Here is a 16,124-nt window from a genome sequence, read left to right as displayed (position 1 = left end):
GGTCAGTAGTTTTGCCAATCAGATATTTCACATTTTTTTCTATTTTTTCATTCTTTACATTTTGTTTTATTACTTCTTGATGCCTCATAGATTCATTAGCTTCCACTTGCTCAAGTCTAATTTTAAATGAGTTAGTGTTTACATTTTGCTTTTGAGCCTCCATTTTCAATTGGTTGATTTCACCTCTCAGGGTGTCCTTTCTCTCTCTAGATTCTGAATCTCCATAGCCATTTCGCCAATCTTATTCTTTAGGGACTTGATTTCGTCAGTGGATTTTTTCTCCCTTTTTTCCATTTTTTCCATATTTTCTTTTAGCTCCCTAATTTGGTTTTTAAAATCCTCTTTTAGCTCTTCCAGCAGTGCTTTTTGGGCTGGAGACCAGATCATATTAGCTTTTGAGGTATCTGATGTATCTACCGTGTCATTGCTATCTTCTTCTAAGTCGATATTTTGATCCTGCCTGTCTCCATAAAAAGAATCTATTGTCCTCGGTTTTTTTTGTGTTCTTCTTCATGTTGGATTGCCTTTTGCTGGCGTTAGAACGAATTTCTATCTGTGAGTCTCAGGGCTTTCTGTCCCAGCTTTCTTATTCTGGGGGTTGTGAGTCTAAAATTATAACCTTCAGTTTCCTGAGGTGTGGGGGAGGGGTCTGGCTCCCTGGCGTCTCACTCCCTATGGGTGCTCTCCAGCACTTGCTTTTCAGCAATGGTCTCAGCTGTTTGTTGTTTGAGCTGATGACTGGCGCTTCCCCTGGGGGAGCAAGGTTACGCTGGGCTCCTGGCTTGGCCCCCTGCCGACTCTTCCCCTCTGGGACTAATGAGCTTCTAGTATTTGTCCTGTGAAGCCCCGCTACTCTCTCCTCTGTTTCAGTTTTTTTTTTTTTTTTTTCCCGAGGAATTCTCTGGGTGAGGGGGGGAGGGGTTAGAGCCGCTTACCTAGCCATTGAGTCTTCCGAAAGTTCAAGAGGCCGAGATCCTGGGTTTTGCAAGCGTCAGGACTGGGTGTTTTCGCGGCTGTTGGCGTTGCGCTGCCTCTCGTCGCTCCCAGAGACTGCCGTCCTGTGTTGGGAGGCCTGGGGATCTCTGCCGGTTTCGGGCGCCCAGCTTTCTCCCAGCTCGTCTCCCACGTGGATTTCCCGGCCGGCCGCTTCCACCTTGGTCTGGAGCAGCTCCGCACCTAGCACTCTCCGCGCCTGCAGGTTCGTTCCTCTGGCCTTTCAGACTCTCCCGGCTCGGAAATTTGCCCCACGCAGACTGCTCGCGGTTTCTGACTCTCTCAAATCTGCTCAAATTCACTTTTTTATGGGAATCTGACAGACCTTGTGAGAGAGCTCCGGTAAGAGGCTGCCTTCATGCGGCCATCTTGGCTCCGCCCCCAGAAACAAAGTATTTCAAATCAATTCACCAAGCATTTATTGAGTGCCTACTCTGTGTCATGAACTAGACTAAACATTGAAAAGACAGAGAAAGACAAAAAATAGACCCTGCCCTCAAGGTGATCAAAATGTCATGATGGAGCCAACATGCAAAGAAGACACCAGCAGGAGAAATTGGACATAATCACAGAGGGAAGGCACTAGGTTAATGGGTATTGGGAAAGTTTTTTCACAGAAGGTGGGCCTTCATCTGGGAATTGAAAAATTCCAGGAAAGCCAGCAAGCAAAGATAAAGAGAGAAAGCATTCCAAGAATAAAGTAACAGCCAGAGAAAATGCCCAGATCCAAAAGATGGAGGGTCTTCTTGGTGGGATGGCCAAGAGGCCAGTGGCACTCAAGTGAAGAATAGGTTCCAGGGAGTAAGGTATAAAAAGAGTGAGAATATAGGAGAGGGCAGCTGATAAAGGACTGTGAATGCCAAAGAGAGCATTTTGCATTCGATCCTGGAGGTGATAGTGTGACATTGGTGTTTATTGAGTGGGGAAATCCCTCAATGGCAATTGAATGAAGATGGATTGGAGTGGGGAGAGACTTGAGGCAGGCAGACCCACCACAAGCCATTGCAATAGTCCAGGTGTGAGGAGATGTGGGCCTAGACTGGGGTGGGAATAGCGTCAAAGGAGGGGAAATATTCAAGGGATGTTTCAAAAGGGAAGTAAGCAGATCTTGGCAACTGGTTAATTGGGTGGGAGGAGTAAAATAATGAGGAGTTGGAGATGACTCCTAGGTTTCCTTCCTGAAGGACTGAGAGTATTGTGTTGTCCTCTATAGTAATTGGAAAGGAAGGAGGGGAGGAGGATTTGGGGGAAAGAGTGAGTTCTTTTTTGTACATATCGGCTTTAACATGTGACTAGGACATGAATTTCGAGGTGTCCAATAGGGAGTTGGAGATGAGAGGCTGGAGACTGGCAGAGAGTTTAGGACTGGATAAATAGACTTGAGGACCATTAGCACAGAGATGATAATTGAATCCTAGAAGAGGATGAAATCTCCAAGTGAAATAATATAGAGGGAGAAGAGAAGAAGGCCTGGGACAGAGCTCTTTGGAATGACTATACATGTCACCAGGATGCAGGTGTGACCTGGACTAAGGTCTCGCAAAGGAGCTTGAGGAGTGGTCTGATAGATAGGAGGTAGACTCAGAAAGAGTGTCATGAAAATCTAAAGAGAAGAGAGTATCAAGGAGCAAAGGGTGATTGGCAATGTGAAAGAGAGGTCAAAGTGAATGAACGCTGAGAAAAGATCATTCTATTTGGCCATGAAGAGATCATTAATTACTTTGAAAAGACTGGTTTCAGTTGAATGATAAAATGGGAAGATAGACTAGAGAATCAGTAGTAATAAGTTGAAATGAAGTCAATACTTCTCTTGTAGATGACTTTCTCAAGGAGTTTAGCCACAAAAGGAAGAACTAATGTGGAAGAATAGTAAGTGTGGATGGATCAAGTGTTTTTTTTCAGGATAGGAGAGACAGACTATCTTTGTAGGCAGTAAAGAAGCAGCCGATTTACAGGGAGTGATTGGAGATAAAGAAGAGCATGGGAAAGCTAGCAATGACAGTCTGCTAAAGAAAATGGAATGGGGTGGGATCACATGTGCATCTAGCAGATTTGGCCTGGGCAAGGGTACAAGTCACCTCTTCATGTGAGATAAGATTGAAGCAGACAGTAGTGTTAGAAGGCATCTGGGTGATGTGAGATGTGAAGGAGGAGAGAAGAGAAAGCTCAAGGTGAATGTCCTCAAGATTTGATGTAAAATGAACTGATACAAATTGAAGTGAGCAGAACCAGAATAATGTGGTAGACAGTGACAACAATATTGTTTGATGAGGAACTGTGAATGACTTAGCCATTCTCAGCAATACAATGATCCAAGACCATCCTAAAGGGTTAATGGTGAAGCATACTATCTGCCTCCAGGGAAAGATGTGATATTTTCTGAATACAGACTGAAGCATGATATTTTTCACTATATTTATTTCTTTCATTTTTTATTCAAGTCTTCTTGTACAAAATGAGTAATATGGAAATGCTTATATGAGTGTACATTCATAACCTGTATCTGATTGCTTACCATATCAGGAAGGAAGAAGGAGAAGTAGGGAGGGATAGAATTTGAAACTCAAATCTTAAATGTTAAAAATTGTTTTAACACGTAATTGGAGAAAAATAATATAAAATATCATACATATTATATATATGCATATATATGTATATTTACATGTATATACTGATTTGGAGTAAAATATGAGGCCAGTTTCTCAGAAAGTTTTGGGGGAGAGGGAGCCATGATCCCTTGAAAAGGGGCGGAAAGGTTTGGAAGAGCTGCTATAGTGAATAGGAAAATTAGTTAACTAGGGAAATGCCTTGCAGAAATAATTATGAGATTATGTAAGATAAATTTGTAATGGGCATAGTCAATATGGTTTTGTGATTTTCTTTATCTTCCTTTAACAGCACATGAATGAGAGGGAAGGCCAGTGGTGGTGAACGTGAACCAAGTCTTAGCTTTGACAGGGCAAGATACTTATCATAATGGGGCAAGTGTAGATTGAACTGGTTCATTAAGGGGTCAAGATGGAAAAAGGAGTAGCGTTTGGCTGGGGCAAGTGTGATGGCCTGGGAGGGACCTGAAGAGTCAAGAGATTGGCAGTCAAGGAAGGCAGAGGGGAAGGTGGAATAACAATAGATTTAGATTAGTTAGGGGAATTTCAGAATGCATGAATTCATGAAGTGGTATGTTTCTGGGTAATGACAAAATCACCCATTTAGAGTAGCTTATAGCTTAGCTTGTAATTATAATACAAATTAATATATAACATATAAATAATATGTAACATGTATAATGTATAGTAATAATCTGATATATATATGCATATACATATATATGAGTAAATTATGACTGTGAATGCTTATTGACAATGCGATTCTTAGCACTAATTAATTTAATTAATTAATTAAATTAATATGTGATGTTTACATAACACTTTATGGCTTACAGAGTACTTAAAGTTTGTCTACTTGTTGGATCCTCATTACAACCCTATTTGATAAGGGCTATCATTATCCCCATTTTACAGATGAAGACACAGAGGCTGAGAGAAATCATGTGATTTGCTCGGGGTCACGTGGGTAGTAAGTGCTTGAGGCTGGCTTTGGACTCATGCCTTCCTGACTCTTATCTCTATACTCTACTGCCCTAGAGAGCAACTACTATCATATGGGGAGCTGACAGAAATGTTGATGTTAAAAAGGGGTCCACATGATTCTGAAAAATGGTCATCACTGTTCTTTTCCAATGACGATTGAAAGAATATGATATGTGTAAAATGTTTGGCAAACTTTCAAGTTCTCTATAAATGAGGGCTCTTCTGGGCAGAATTTGACAGGGGTGCATAGCCTGGACCATCACTGTACCTTGGATCTCTGGATAAAGGGCCATATACAGCAGTGCCCACCTCAGAGTGGTTGAAGTTGTCTCTGTTCCAGCAAAGAAGAGGTCCAGAGTACAGAAGACCAAGTTTTCTTCATGAAAACTAGAATGGATGTTATCCTTAAATGAAAAAAGGCAAAGATCAGTTGGTTATTCCAAAAAGAATAATTATGTGTCTCTGTAACCATGACGAGCTACAGCCTCAATGGAGACTTGGGAAGGTCAACTTGTCATATCCTTAATACCCAAGAATGTAGTAAGTGTTCCTAAGAATAAGAGCTCCAATTTCATTTTTTTCTTTGAAATATAATTTATTACAATTACTCATAAAGACAATTTTAAATTCTTTTTTTAATATAAAATACTGAGCCTCAAATTTTCTCCCATCCTCCTACCACTCCCCCCTCCCTCTAAGATGGTAAACAACTTGTTATAGGTTATTTATGTGAATTCAGGTAAAACATATTTTCATGTTAGTCATGTTGTGAAAAAAGAAGCAGAACAAAATTAATAAAATCATGAAATAATAATTTTAGAAGAGAAAATGAATATAGTATGCTTTGAACTGCATTCATATTTCATCAGTTCTTTCTCTGGATATAAACCATTTTACATCATAAGTCTTTTGGACTTGTCTTGGATTATTGTATTTTTGTGAAGAGGTAAGTCAATCCTAGTTGATCACCACACAGCATTGCTGATACTATGTACAATATTCTCCTGGTTCTGCTCACTTCACTTTGCATCAGTGCATGTAAGTCTTTCCAGACTTTTTGAAATCCCCCTTGTTATTTCTAATAGCACAATAGAAATCCATTACATTTATATACCCCAATTATTTAGCCATTTTGTAATTGAGGGTCATCCCATCAGTTTTCAATTTTTTTGCCACCTTGGAAAGAGATGCTATAAATATTTTCATACATGTCCATCCTTTTTCCCTTTTTTATGATCTCCTTGGGGTATAGACCTACTAGTGGTACTGTTGGATCAAAGGGCATGCACAGATTGATAACCCTTGGGGATAGTTTCAAATTGCTCTGCACGATGGCTGGATCAGTTCACAACTCCACCGATAATACATTAGTGTCCCATTCCCTCCCCCCTTCTCTCCAGCATTTTTTCAGTGGATTTTACTTTCATATTAGCTAATCTGATAGGTGCGAGGTGGTACTTCAGAGTTGTTTTAGTTTGCATTTGTCTAATCAATAGTGATTTAGAGAATTTTTTTCATATGACTACAGATAGCTCTGGTTTCTTCATCTGAAAACTTTTTGTTCATATCCTTTTACCATTCATCAACAGAAAAATGACTTGTATCATCTATTTTTTCTGAGTTTAATGTATATTTGATTAATGGGGCCTTTAGCAGAGAACTGGTTGAAAAAAATTGTTTCCACATTTTCTGCTTTCCTTCTAATCTTGGTTCCATTGGTTTTGTTTGTGCAAACCCTTTTTAATTTACTAGAATCAAAACCATCCATTTTTTCTTTAGTAATGCTCTCTATATCTTGTTTCAGCGTAAATTCTTCTCTATAGATCTGGCAGGTAAATTATCCCTAGCTCTCCTAATTTGCTCGTGGTATCACCCTATAAGTCTAAAGTACTCATTTTGACTGTATCTTGGTATGCAGTGTAAGATGTTGGTCTTTATCTAGTTTCAGTTTTCCACTTTTTCCAGCAGTCTTTGTCAAATAGTGACTTCTTATACCAGAAGCTTGTATCAAACACTCAACTACTGTGGTCATTTACTACTATGTCTTGTGTACCTCGTCAACTCCACTGATCCAAGACTTTTCTTTTAGTGAGGACCAAATAGTTGTCATGATTGATACTTTATAATATATTTTGAGATCTGGTACAACCAGACCACCTTCCTTTGCAATTTTTTTCATTAATCCCATTGATATAACTGACCTTTTGTTTACAAGATGAATTTAGTTGTTAGTTTTTGTAGCTCTATAAAATTATTTTTTAGTAGTTTGATTGGTATGGCACTGAATAAGTAAATTACTTTCAGCCCAAACTATCAATTTTATTGTATTGACTCTGCTTACACAGAAGCAATTAATATTTTTCCAAATGATTAGATTTGATTTTATCTAAGTGAAAAACATTTTACAGTTGTCCATCAATTTCTGGGGTTTGTTTTTGTAAGTAGACTCCCAAATAATTTTTATTGTCTACAGTTATTTTAAATGGGATTTTCCTTTCTATCTTTTGCTGTTGGTCTTTGTTATGTCTATACACACACACATACATCCATACACACATATATGTATGTATATATGTATATATGTGTATATATGTATGTGCATATAAATACATATACACGTACATATATAATATTGATGATCTACGTAAGTTCAATATTTATCCTTAACTTTGTTAAAGTTGTTAATTACTTCAAGTACTTTTTTTAGTTTATTCTCTAGAACTCTTTAAGTATACCATTACATCCTCTGCAGTGTGAAAGTTTTGTTTCCTCATTGCCTATTTTAATTTCTTCAATTTCTTTTTCTTCTTTTATTGCTAAATCTAAAATTTCTAGTACAGTGCTGAATAAGAGTAATGATAATGGGCATCCTTTTTCACCCATTATCATATTGGGAAGCTTTTAGCTTATCCCTATTATAGATAATGCTTGTTGATGGTTTTAGATGAATATTACTTATCATTTTAAGGGAAGCTCCATTTATTCCTATACTTTTTTTTTAGTTTTTTTTGTAATAGGAATGGATTTTGGATTTTGTCAAAATCTTTTTCTGCATCTACTGAGGTAATTATACTATTTCTGTTTTTTTATTGATATGGTCAGTTATGCTGATGGTTTCTTCAGCAATAAACCAGCCCTACCTTCCTGGTATAGATCCCTATACCTAGTCCTAGTATATGAACTTTAGCATACATTGCTGTAATCTTCTTCCTAGTATTTTATCTAAACTTTTGCATCAATGTCAATTACAGAAATTGGCTTATAGTTTTCTTTCTCTTTTTTGGCTCTTCATGGTTTAAGTACCAGCTTCATATTTGTGTCACAAAAAGAATTTGGTACAAGTCCTTCTTTGCCTATTTCCCCCAATATTTTGTATATGGTATTGGAATTAATTATTCTTTAATTGTTCTTTAGAAGAATCCACTTGTGAATTCATCTGGACCTGAGGATTTTTTCTTAGGGAATTCATTGGTTTTTCCATTTCTTTTTCTAAAATGAGTTTAAGAATTTCATTTCATCTTCCTTTAATCTAGGTATTTTATATTTTTGTAAACGTTTATCCATTTTAGTTAGATTGTCAGATTTGTTAGCATACAATTGGGCAAAATAGCTCATTATTATTGCTTTAATTTCCTTGTCTTTGTTAGTAAATTCACCATTTTAATTTTTGACACTGGTAATTTATTTAATTCTTTTTTAAAACAAATCAACCGATGTTTTGTCTTTTTCCTTTTTTCTTTCTCATAACACCAGATCTTTGTTTTATTTGTTAGTTTTCTTACTTTCAATTTTATTAATTTCTCCTTTTATTTTCACTGTGGTGTCATTTGGGGATTTTTAAATTTATTCACTAATCTCTTCTGGATTGAGTTTCTTCATTTGTGAAATGGAGATAATATCTGTGCTGGGTATCTTCTGGCATTGTTTGGGGGGTGGGGAAACACCAAACATTTTGCAAGCCTTGAAGTATCATATGCATTTAAGCAGTACTTTTATTGTCATTTCTTAGCATTATTATTTTTCTAGGTAAGAATAGCTGTGTTACACCATTGATTTATTCTTGTTTTTTTCCTGAGGGATGAATGCTTTATTTGCATGTTCCATTTTCATATAGGGTTCACAGAAGATAAGGAATTAGTCCTGTGAAAGCAGCCAAAGGAAAGGAAGCAAGCTTCTTGTGCTTGTCATTAAAGGTCAAGGGTCCCATTTTCTTCTTGGATGCTGGGGTCCAAGCCACAGTTAATGCTGGAAGGAGCAGAGGAGGAGAGAGAGTCTGGACACTACCTCCCAGGTCACTTACATTAAGAGCCCAGTGAGTAAAGGGACCGAGGCTGCAGCTTTGTTTGGAGTGCTATGCGGGAGGTTTGCCTCTCACCTTTGGGTCAATGCCATTGTCTTCACAAATGAACCTAACCAGCCATATGCTTAGCCCTCTTAAGGAGAGGAGAAATTCCACAGATTGGGGCCATCCATTCTGACCAGGCACAGACAATGGTATGGTATGGGAGCTGGGAGGTGACATACATAAGAACAAACAGCACGTAGGATGAAGCAGGCATCAAAAGCAAAGCAGGGATATACAGCAAGTAATGCCAAGGGAGTGGCCAAGTCCTCCTCTCTGGGTTGTCTTCATGAAGGGGAGGGGTCCAGAAGGTCATTTTCTTTCCGAACTTTTCTGTTTGGGGAATGGCACAAATCTGATAGTGGCAACCAAGGCTGCGGGTGAGTCCAAGTCTCTGCTCTCACTTCATTTTGGGTCATTTTCCCCTGTTGACCATGGGGTAGGGTCCAAGAGGATGAACTGTCTCTGTTCCCACCTGAAAGTGGGGATAGGGACGTTCTGGGCTTTGCAGCAGGCACCTGGAAAGGGTTAACAGGGAAGAAGGCCCTGGTCAAAGTCTCTAGTATCAGGATTCCTTCAGGGTCAACCAAGGAAGTAGCCCTAAGCTGGGCTCGGTACAGATGCCTCAAGTTACTTTCATTTCCCTAGTAAAACTGGAGGGTGAGGCACAGTCCAGCATTATGTACATTGAAGCTTCCATCATGGGGACATCAAGGGACAATTTTAGCTAGTCATCAGCCCTTGTCCCTTAGGGCTGCATACCGATGCCATGCTTATGATCATCCATCCTGGGAACAGCAGGCATCTGGAAAGAGTTAATTAGGGAAGAAGGCCCTGGCAAAAGTCTCTGGTCTCAAGATTCTACTAGTCACAGCCATTGTCCTTCAGGGTCTGGTGCCAATACCATCAATTCTGAGCTCCTCGTTGAGAAAGTCATGGTGCATGCTTCTGGCCTAGGGTTTGGGGCCGTCATCACTAGCTCTCCTCTTGACAGATGTTGGATCCATTCCAGAAATGACACACTCCAGGTGGTGGGGCTGCTATGGCTGTTGCAGGACCTAAACCTTACTCTATCACCATACAGGGATACTTATAGTGGGTGCTATGCTGAGGTTCTGGTGGAAAGGGGTAGGAAGGAGAGGTGGCTGTTGACTGAGGAGTGGGGTTGGGTAGTTCTAGCAGAGGCCTCTGGGTCTGTGCCTCACCCTAACACCTTTCCTTCCTCCCCTCCCTATTCCCCCTGCTGCTTCTGCAGCCTTGGCTGCCTAACTTCTCCTCCTGGCCTCTTGGAGAATAAACAGGAGAATGAGATCTAGGCAGAGGATGCCTGGCCCCTAAAGTGAGGCCCTGCCCCTTGATTCATTCTTTTAATAAAAAGGAAACCAACAGTATTGAAATGCTTCACAAGTTGTCAACCATTTTTCCCACAATCCTGTGTGGTAGGTAGTGCCAATAATATCATACACAATTTTCAAATGAAGATATTGAGATTTAGATAAATCATTTGTTCCAAGGTAAATGACTATACAAGGTAAATGACCAGGATGAAGAATCCAAACCTAGATCTAGCACTCTTGAACTATACAGAACATAATCCCATGGAATATTGAAGTTGGAAAGGAACTCCAGTGGTATCAAGCCAAAAATGAAATGGAGCCACTGACCCTTATGGAAGGACTCCTGGGGGTTACATATTGACTTATATTATCTATGTTCTAATGGATTTTTATTTATTTTGTTAAACATGTTTAAATTATATGTGAATCTGATTCTACAGCACCCAGGAGTGACAGGTGCTGCAATGCTTCCCACATGTTTGATTATTGCGCATATTCACAAAGGTGGTTGTATTTTGATTGTATATATAAAATTGATAATTTAACTTACATTTATATTCTTGTAAATACACACATGATAATTCTGGACATGAAAAGGGTATGATAGAATATCTTAATGTTATAGTTGAAAAAAGTGAAGTGCAGAAAGATAAATTCCTAGGGATGAAATACCAGGGCCAAGACTTAATCTCAGAGTAGGTTCTAATGAAAAGGACATTGGACTTGGAGACAGAAAGAGCAGGGTTCAAATCCAGCCTCAGATTCCTAATAGCTATGTAACTGGAACAAAACAATTAGCCTCTCTATGCCTCAATTTTCACCTTGTATAATCTGAAGGTTGATCTTCATGGACCCTGTTCTTCCAGTTCTAAATAAAAATATTGAGCTTTCTATTAGCAAGCAACATTACTTATACTCTTTAACTCCCAGGGTGGTCATTGAGTGAACATATTTATATTACAAGGGAGATGTAAAGTATAGAACATTTTAACACATTTATACCCCCAACTCTGCACTTTTTTTAGGGGGCGGGGGCGGTTATACACAATGCCTGCTTTCTGTTTTATCTACATACCTTGGACAGCTCCTTCAGGTAAGCATCAATAAAGTCCCGGGTCTCCTCTGGGTTTAGGTCTTCCTTATGTTCTTTGATCACATGTTTTACAAAAGACTGTAGCTTCTTCCATTCTCTAAAGAATTTCTGGTGAGGTCCTGGCAGGAATTTCATTATCCAAGGAAAAATATTGAAGAGCTAAATGATATAAAAAGGACCAGGGGAGTAACGATGAGCGTTAGTTGCTCCACGGGTGCCATATCTCTTCATCTTCCTCACTCTAGGTCAGGCCAGAGTTCTTGACCATTTCTTGTGTCATGGAGTTTACCCTAATTCTGTGTCTAACCACTCTTGAATTCCACCTTCCCCATACCCAGTGCCTATCCTTCCTTACAGTTGCTCTCCTAATACTTAGGCTGGCATCCAGCCATCTTTGTCTTATACACCAGCCCCTTAGCCATATTCTGATGCAGTAAAGAACTCTTTCAAGATGTCACTAATGTAGGCAGCCTCACAACCTGCAAAGAAGGAGGGGAGAGATTCTTTCTAGGGAAATTGATATCACATGAGCCCTTAAAGAAGCCCCTGTTAGCCCCATAGAATTCTTTTCTCTTGAAATTCCATTTTGTTCCTCTTAAGGAAATGAGACCTAATGATATTCATTATTCATTTTCCCTAATTTTCTTCCATAGCCAGACTCCTGCGGAGTTAACTGAAGTTATGAGGCAGGTGGAGCCAGGCTCAGGAAGACCCAAGTTAGAATTCTGCCTCAGACAAGTGTGGGATAAGTCATTAATTTCTCTCAACTTTAGTTTCCTTATCTGTAAAAGGGGGATAATAATAGCAAATATCTCAAAGGTTCATTGTGAGGATCTAAAGAAATCAATCAACAAGCATTTAAGACGTATTTTCTATGTGCCAGGGACTGTGATAAGTGCTAGCTATACAAAGAAAGGAGTAAAAAATGCCAGTCCCTGTCCTTAAGTATCTCACATTGTAATGGGAGAGATTCTAGTACATGCAAGATTTATGTAGAGTGTCTGAAAGGTAATCTCAGAGGGGAAGGTGCCAGCAGCCGGGGGGACTGAGAAAGACATCCTGTGGTAGAAGGTGAAATGTGAGCTGATTCTTGAAGAGCATTCCTGGCATAAGGGACAGGCAGTGCAAAGGCATTGAGGTGGGAGCTAATAAATGTAAAGCTGTTTAGAAATCTTAAATGTAAGCACTTGAATCCATGTCTTTCTGATCATGTCCCTTCTCATTCTGTTTTTCTAGCTGTCTGTCTCTTGTCTCTGTCTCTGAACCTTTCTCCTTTCCTTCCTTCCTCCTCCCCTCTTTCTCTTCCCCCCCTCCCTTGCTCTCCTTTCTCCCTTGCAGAGATGATGATAAAATTCCTGGTTTCCCTTAAACTCTACTCATGAGACAGCATCTCCATGAAGGCTTTCCTGGTCCTCCTGCCTTCTAATGCAGCCAATATCAAAAGTTTTCTCATTGTATTTATGTATTTGCACATACACTCACATGAGGGCATGTTGTCTCCTCCAACAGAACACAAACCACCCAAGGTCAGGGGCTGTCATTTTTGTCATTGTAGCCTCATATCCTAGCACAGTACTTGGCACACAATACATGCTTAATAAATGTTTGTAAGTCGATAATTTTAGTAAAGATCTTAGAAAAAATTTCAAACTGCATAGAAATTTGTTTCCCATTACTTGGAGATTACAGGGTACTGGAAAAGCATCGGGTCCCCCAAGCATGTTCTTCCATGTCATTGTTTATAAAAATCTTGTTGTTTTTTTTCCTCTCCCCTTTTGGGTCCCTTTTACTGATTAGAGGAACTCACTCACCAGCTGACTCAGCTCCTGACAATCTCTCACAGCCATGTTTCATTTCTTGTTTCTTTTCCAATGGAGGAAGTACAGAGTCAAATACAGGCTGAGTCTACCATACCTAGGAAGAGATGGTCTGTTACCTGACACTCCCATCTGGCTTCAAGCACCGTGACATCATCCATACTCTTCAGCAGCTGCCGAAACTGAGAATCATGGTAGTCAAAGCGATGTCCAAAAGTTACAGAGCAGATGATGTTAGAAACAGCATTGTTAATCTGAAAGTGGGGGTCAAAGGGCTTTCCTGTTGACAGGAAGAGAAAAATAACAGGCTCATCTTCATTTCACTCATGTTCTTTAAAGGAACCCAGCAGAGTTTTCTAACATTTTCTCCTAAACGATTTCTTTCCTCATCTTATCCTTAGATAGATGTGAGAAAAAGAAAAGAACACACTCACTTTTTAATGTTTAGTCAAGACTTGGGATATAATTGGCATATTTTGTTCCAACACAGGTAACTGGTGGCTTTGAGCAATTCTTTATCTGGCTTTGCCTCCATGTATTCATCAGTAAAATGAGGAGATTGGAGTAGTTGACCTCTGAGGGCCCTTCTAAATTCTGTCTATGATTTTATATGTGATATATCATGTGGATAGATTCACAGAGATGTACTCATCTATGTAATGGGCCTGGGCACACACATGCATAAAGATGTATGTGTGCATATACCAACACCCATGACTACATACACCTGTGGGCTACTTGCATACATGTCAGCATTAGAGCTGAAATGATGACTGGAGATGTTGGGATGAAAAATAAAGATATGAGAAGGTGAATAAGGAAAGGAGGAAGTATAAGGTAAACATGTAAGGTATTGAACCTGGAGCCAGGAAGACCCAGACTACCTCAGACATTTACTAGCTAGGTAACCATAGTTCTAGTGCCTTCCTACTATCGATTATTTCCAGTTTCTCCTGTTTAGATTGTGTTTGTACATAGCTGTTTGTGTGTTGTCTCCCCCACTTAGACTAGGATCTCCCTGACAATAGGGATTTACTTTTTCTTTTCTTTATATCCCCAGGATTTATCACAATGCCTGGAATATTGATATATACTTGATACATACATATTGATACATATACATATACGTATATGTATATATAGTGACTGATTTAGTGACCTTAGACAAGTCATTTACCTGCTGCACTCCTCAGTTTTCTCATGTGCAGAATGGGAGGGAAGGTTGGATTGATGGGCTCCAAGTTCATTCTTACCCTAAATCTATGATAATAAGACAAAGCAACAGAAGAGGCCAAAGGGAAGTGGGGGAGGATGGGAAAAGAAAGAGAAGGAAAAAGTAGAAGCATAGCAAGTGGAGTAAGAGTAGAAGAATGATTGTCTCCAATAACAGCATTGTGAAAACAAAGATAACTCAGAAAGTCTTAAGAACTTTGGATCACTGAAATACCAGCCACAATTCTACAGGACCAATGATGACACCTGCTACCCACCTCCTGACAGACAGGGAATGGACTTAGGTTACACAATGACATATATGTTTTTGGGCATGGCCAATGTAAGAATTTCTTTGGCTTGACTATGTATATTTGTTACTGAGGTTTTAGTTTTTTTCCAATGAGAGGAGGAAAAAGAAGGAATGGAAATAAATGATTAATTGAAAAAAATGATAAAATTAAAAAACATGAAGACAGCAATATGTATACATGTGAGTGTGTGTGTATGTTAAGGAGTAGAAAGTGGAGAACAATTCAAAAGAGAGAAGAAGAAAGAGAAGAATGAGAGGGAAGACACAGAGAAAAAGAACTAGGTGATTCAGTAACTAGAAAGGCAGAAAAATGATTAGGAAGGATTAAGAGATACAGAAGCGCAGCAGGAGAGAAAGGAGGCAGGGGTATGTGTACACACATGTGTGTAGGGAGTTCCTGGAGTGACCAGCCAAGGCACGACTCCATGTGTGGCATTTGAAGAACTGACACGTGTTGGTTATGTGTGTTGATGGCAGAAAATAATGATTATGGCATTCAAGAGAATGAACCAGTAAGGGTTTATTTCTTGGTTTATTGCCTCATTCATACCTAGAGGATAAAATTGGGTCTTTAAGACCTCCCCACAGACTGGAGGGTGGGGAATTTTGCCTGACTTTGGACCAGGGATGACCTCCCTTTCCCTACTCGTCCCATCCACACTTTTAGATTCTTTTTCATGATCATTTGGACAAAAGGACAATCAGAAGCAATTGAAAATATCCCTGCCTGACCAGTGCTCACCTTTTTCCTCTCCGACGGCTTCAATGAAATACCTGGCCTCCTCCTTGATTCGATCTTCCAGGGTCTTCTTTCCCAAACCAAAGTTCCTTAGTGTCATTAGGGCAAATCTTCTTTGCTGTCTCCACTCTTGGCCATTAGACATTATCAAGCCTAAATAATAATGATAATAATTTATATCACTATTTCAAAATACCTGTATTTTCCTGGTGTGTTTACTCTTCTACCAGCTGAGGAATTCAATTGACCAAGAACTTGAAAAACAGTTACTACATGCTAAATACTGTACTGGGTACATACATAGTAAGGGCTAGACAGTTTCTGCTTCCAAGGAACTCACACACAAATCGGGAAAATAAGACTTAAAGTTTGACTGTAGTGCATATGGAAGTACCTGGAAGTCCTAAAGACAAAATAGTCTATAAGTAGGCCATGTACCTTGGGGTACATTATCTTCTTTCCTATGAAGAACTTGGGAACTGAGACATAGAGAGAGTAAGGGAATTATCCAAGGTCAAACAGGTAAAACATGGCAAAGCTGAGATTCAAAGTGAAACCCGGAGACTCCACAGTCTGTGACCTTTCCATTACTTCTTGCTGTCTCATAAGAGTATGCTTTCTACTCTAAGACTGGCCTCTTATGCGTATCCCATGAAGGCCCTACTTTTAGACAGGGAAGGCCTTTTGG

The 16,124-nt window shown here is 39.4% G+C and overlaps 1 protein-coding gene across 4 annotated transcripts in view; it reads right to left on the bottom strand.

Annotated features, from left to right (window-relative positions):
• LOC118846138 (cytochrome P450 2J2-like) overlaps positions 1-16,124 on the bottom strand; it is a 58,633-nt gene that overhangs the window by 25,504 nt on the left and 17,005 nt on the right. For all 4 annotated transcript variants that reach the window (XM_036754378.1, XM_036754380.1, XM_036754379.1 and 1 more), the window contains exons 3-6: positions 15,440-15,589; positions 13,292-13,452; positions 11,338-11,514; positions 4,852-4,987 (exon numbers count right to left, since the gene is read on the bottom strand). In XM_036754378.1, coding sequence (XP_036610273.1) covers positions 4,852-4,987; positions 11,338-11,514; positions 13,292-13,452; positions 15,440-15,589 — 624 coding nt within the window. The remainder of the gene's footprint in view (positions 1-4,851; positions 4,988-11,337; positions 11,515-13,291; positions 13,453-15,439; positions 15,590-16,124) is intronic.

Source organism: Trichosurus vulpecula, chromosome 4, assembly GCF_011100635.1.
Source record: "Trichosurus vulpecula isolate mTriVul1 chromosome 4, mTriVul1.pri, whole genome shotgun sequence".
In the NCBI taxonomy this organism is placed as follows: Eukaryota; Metazoa; Chordata; class Mammalia; order Diprotodontia; family Phalangeridae; genus Trichosurus; species Trichosurus vulpecula.
This window is presented reverse-complemented; position numbering and strand designations above follow the sequence as displayed.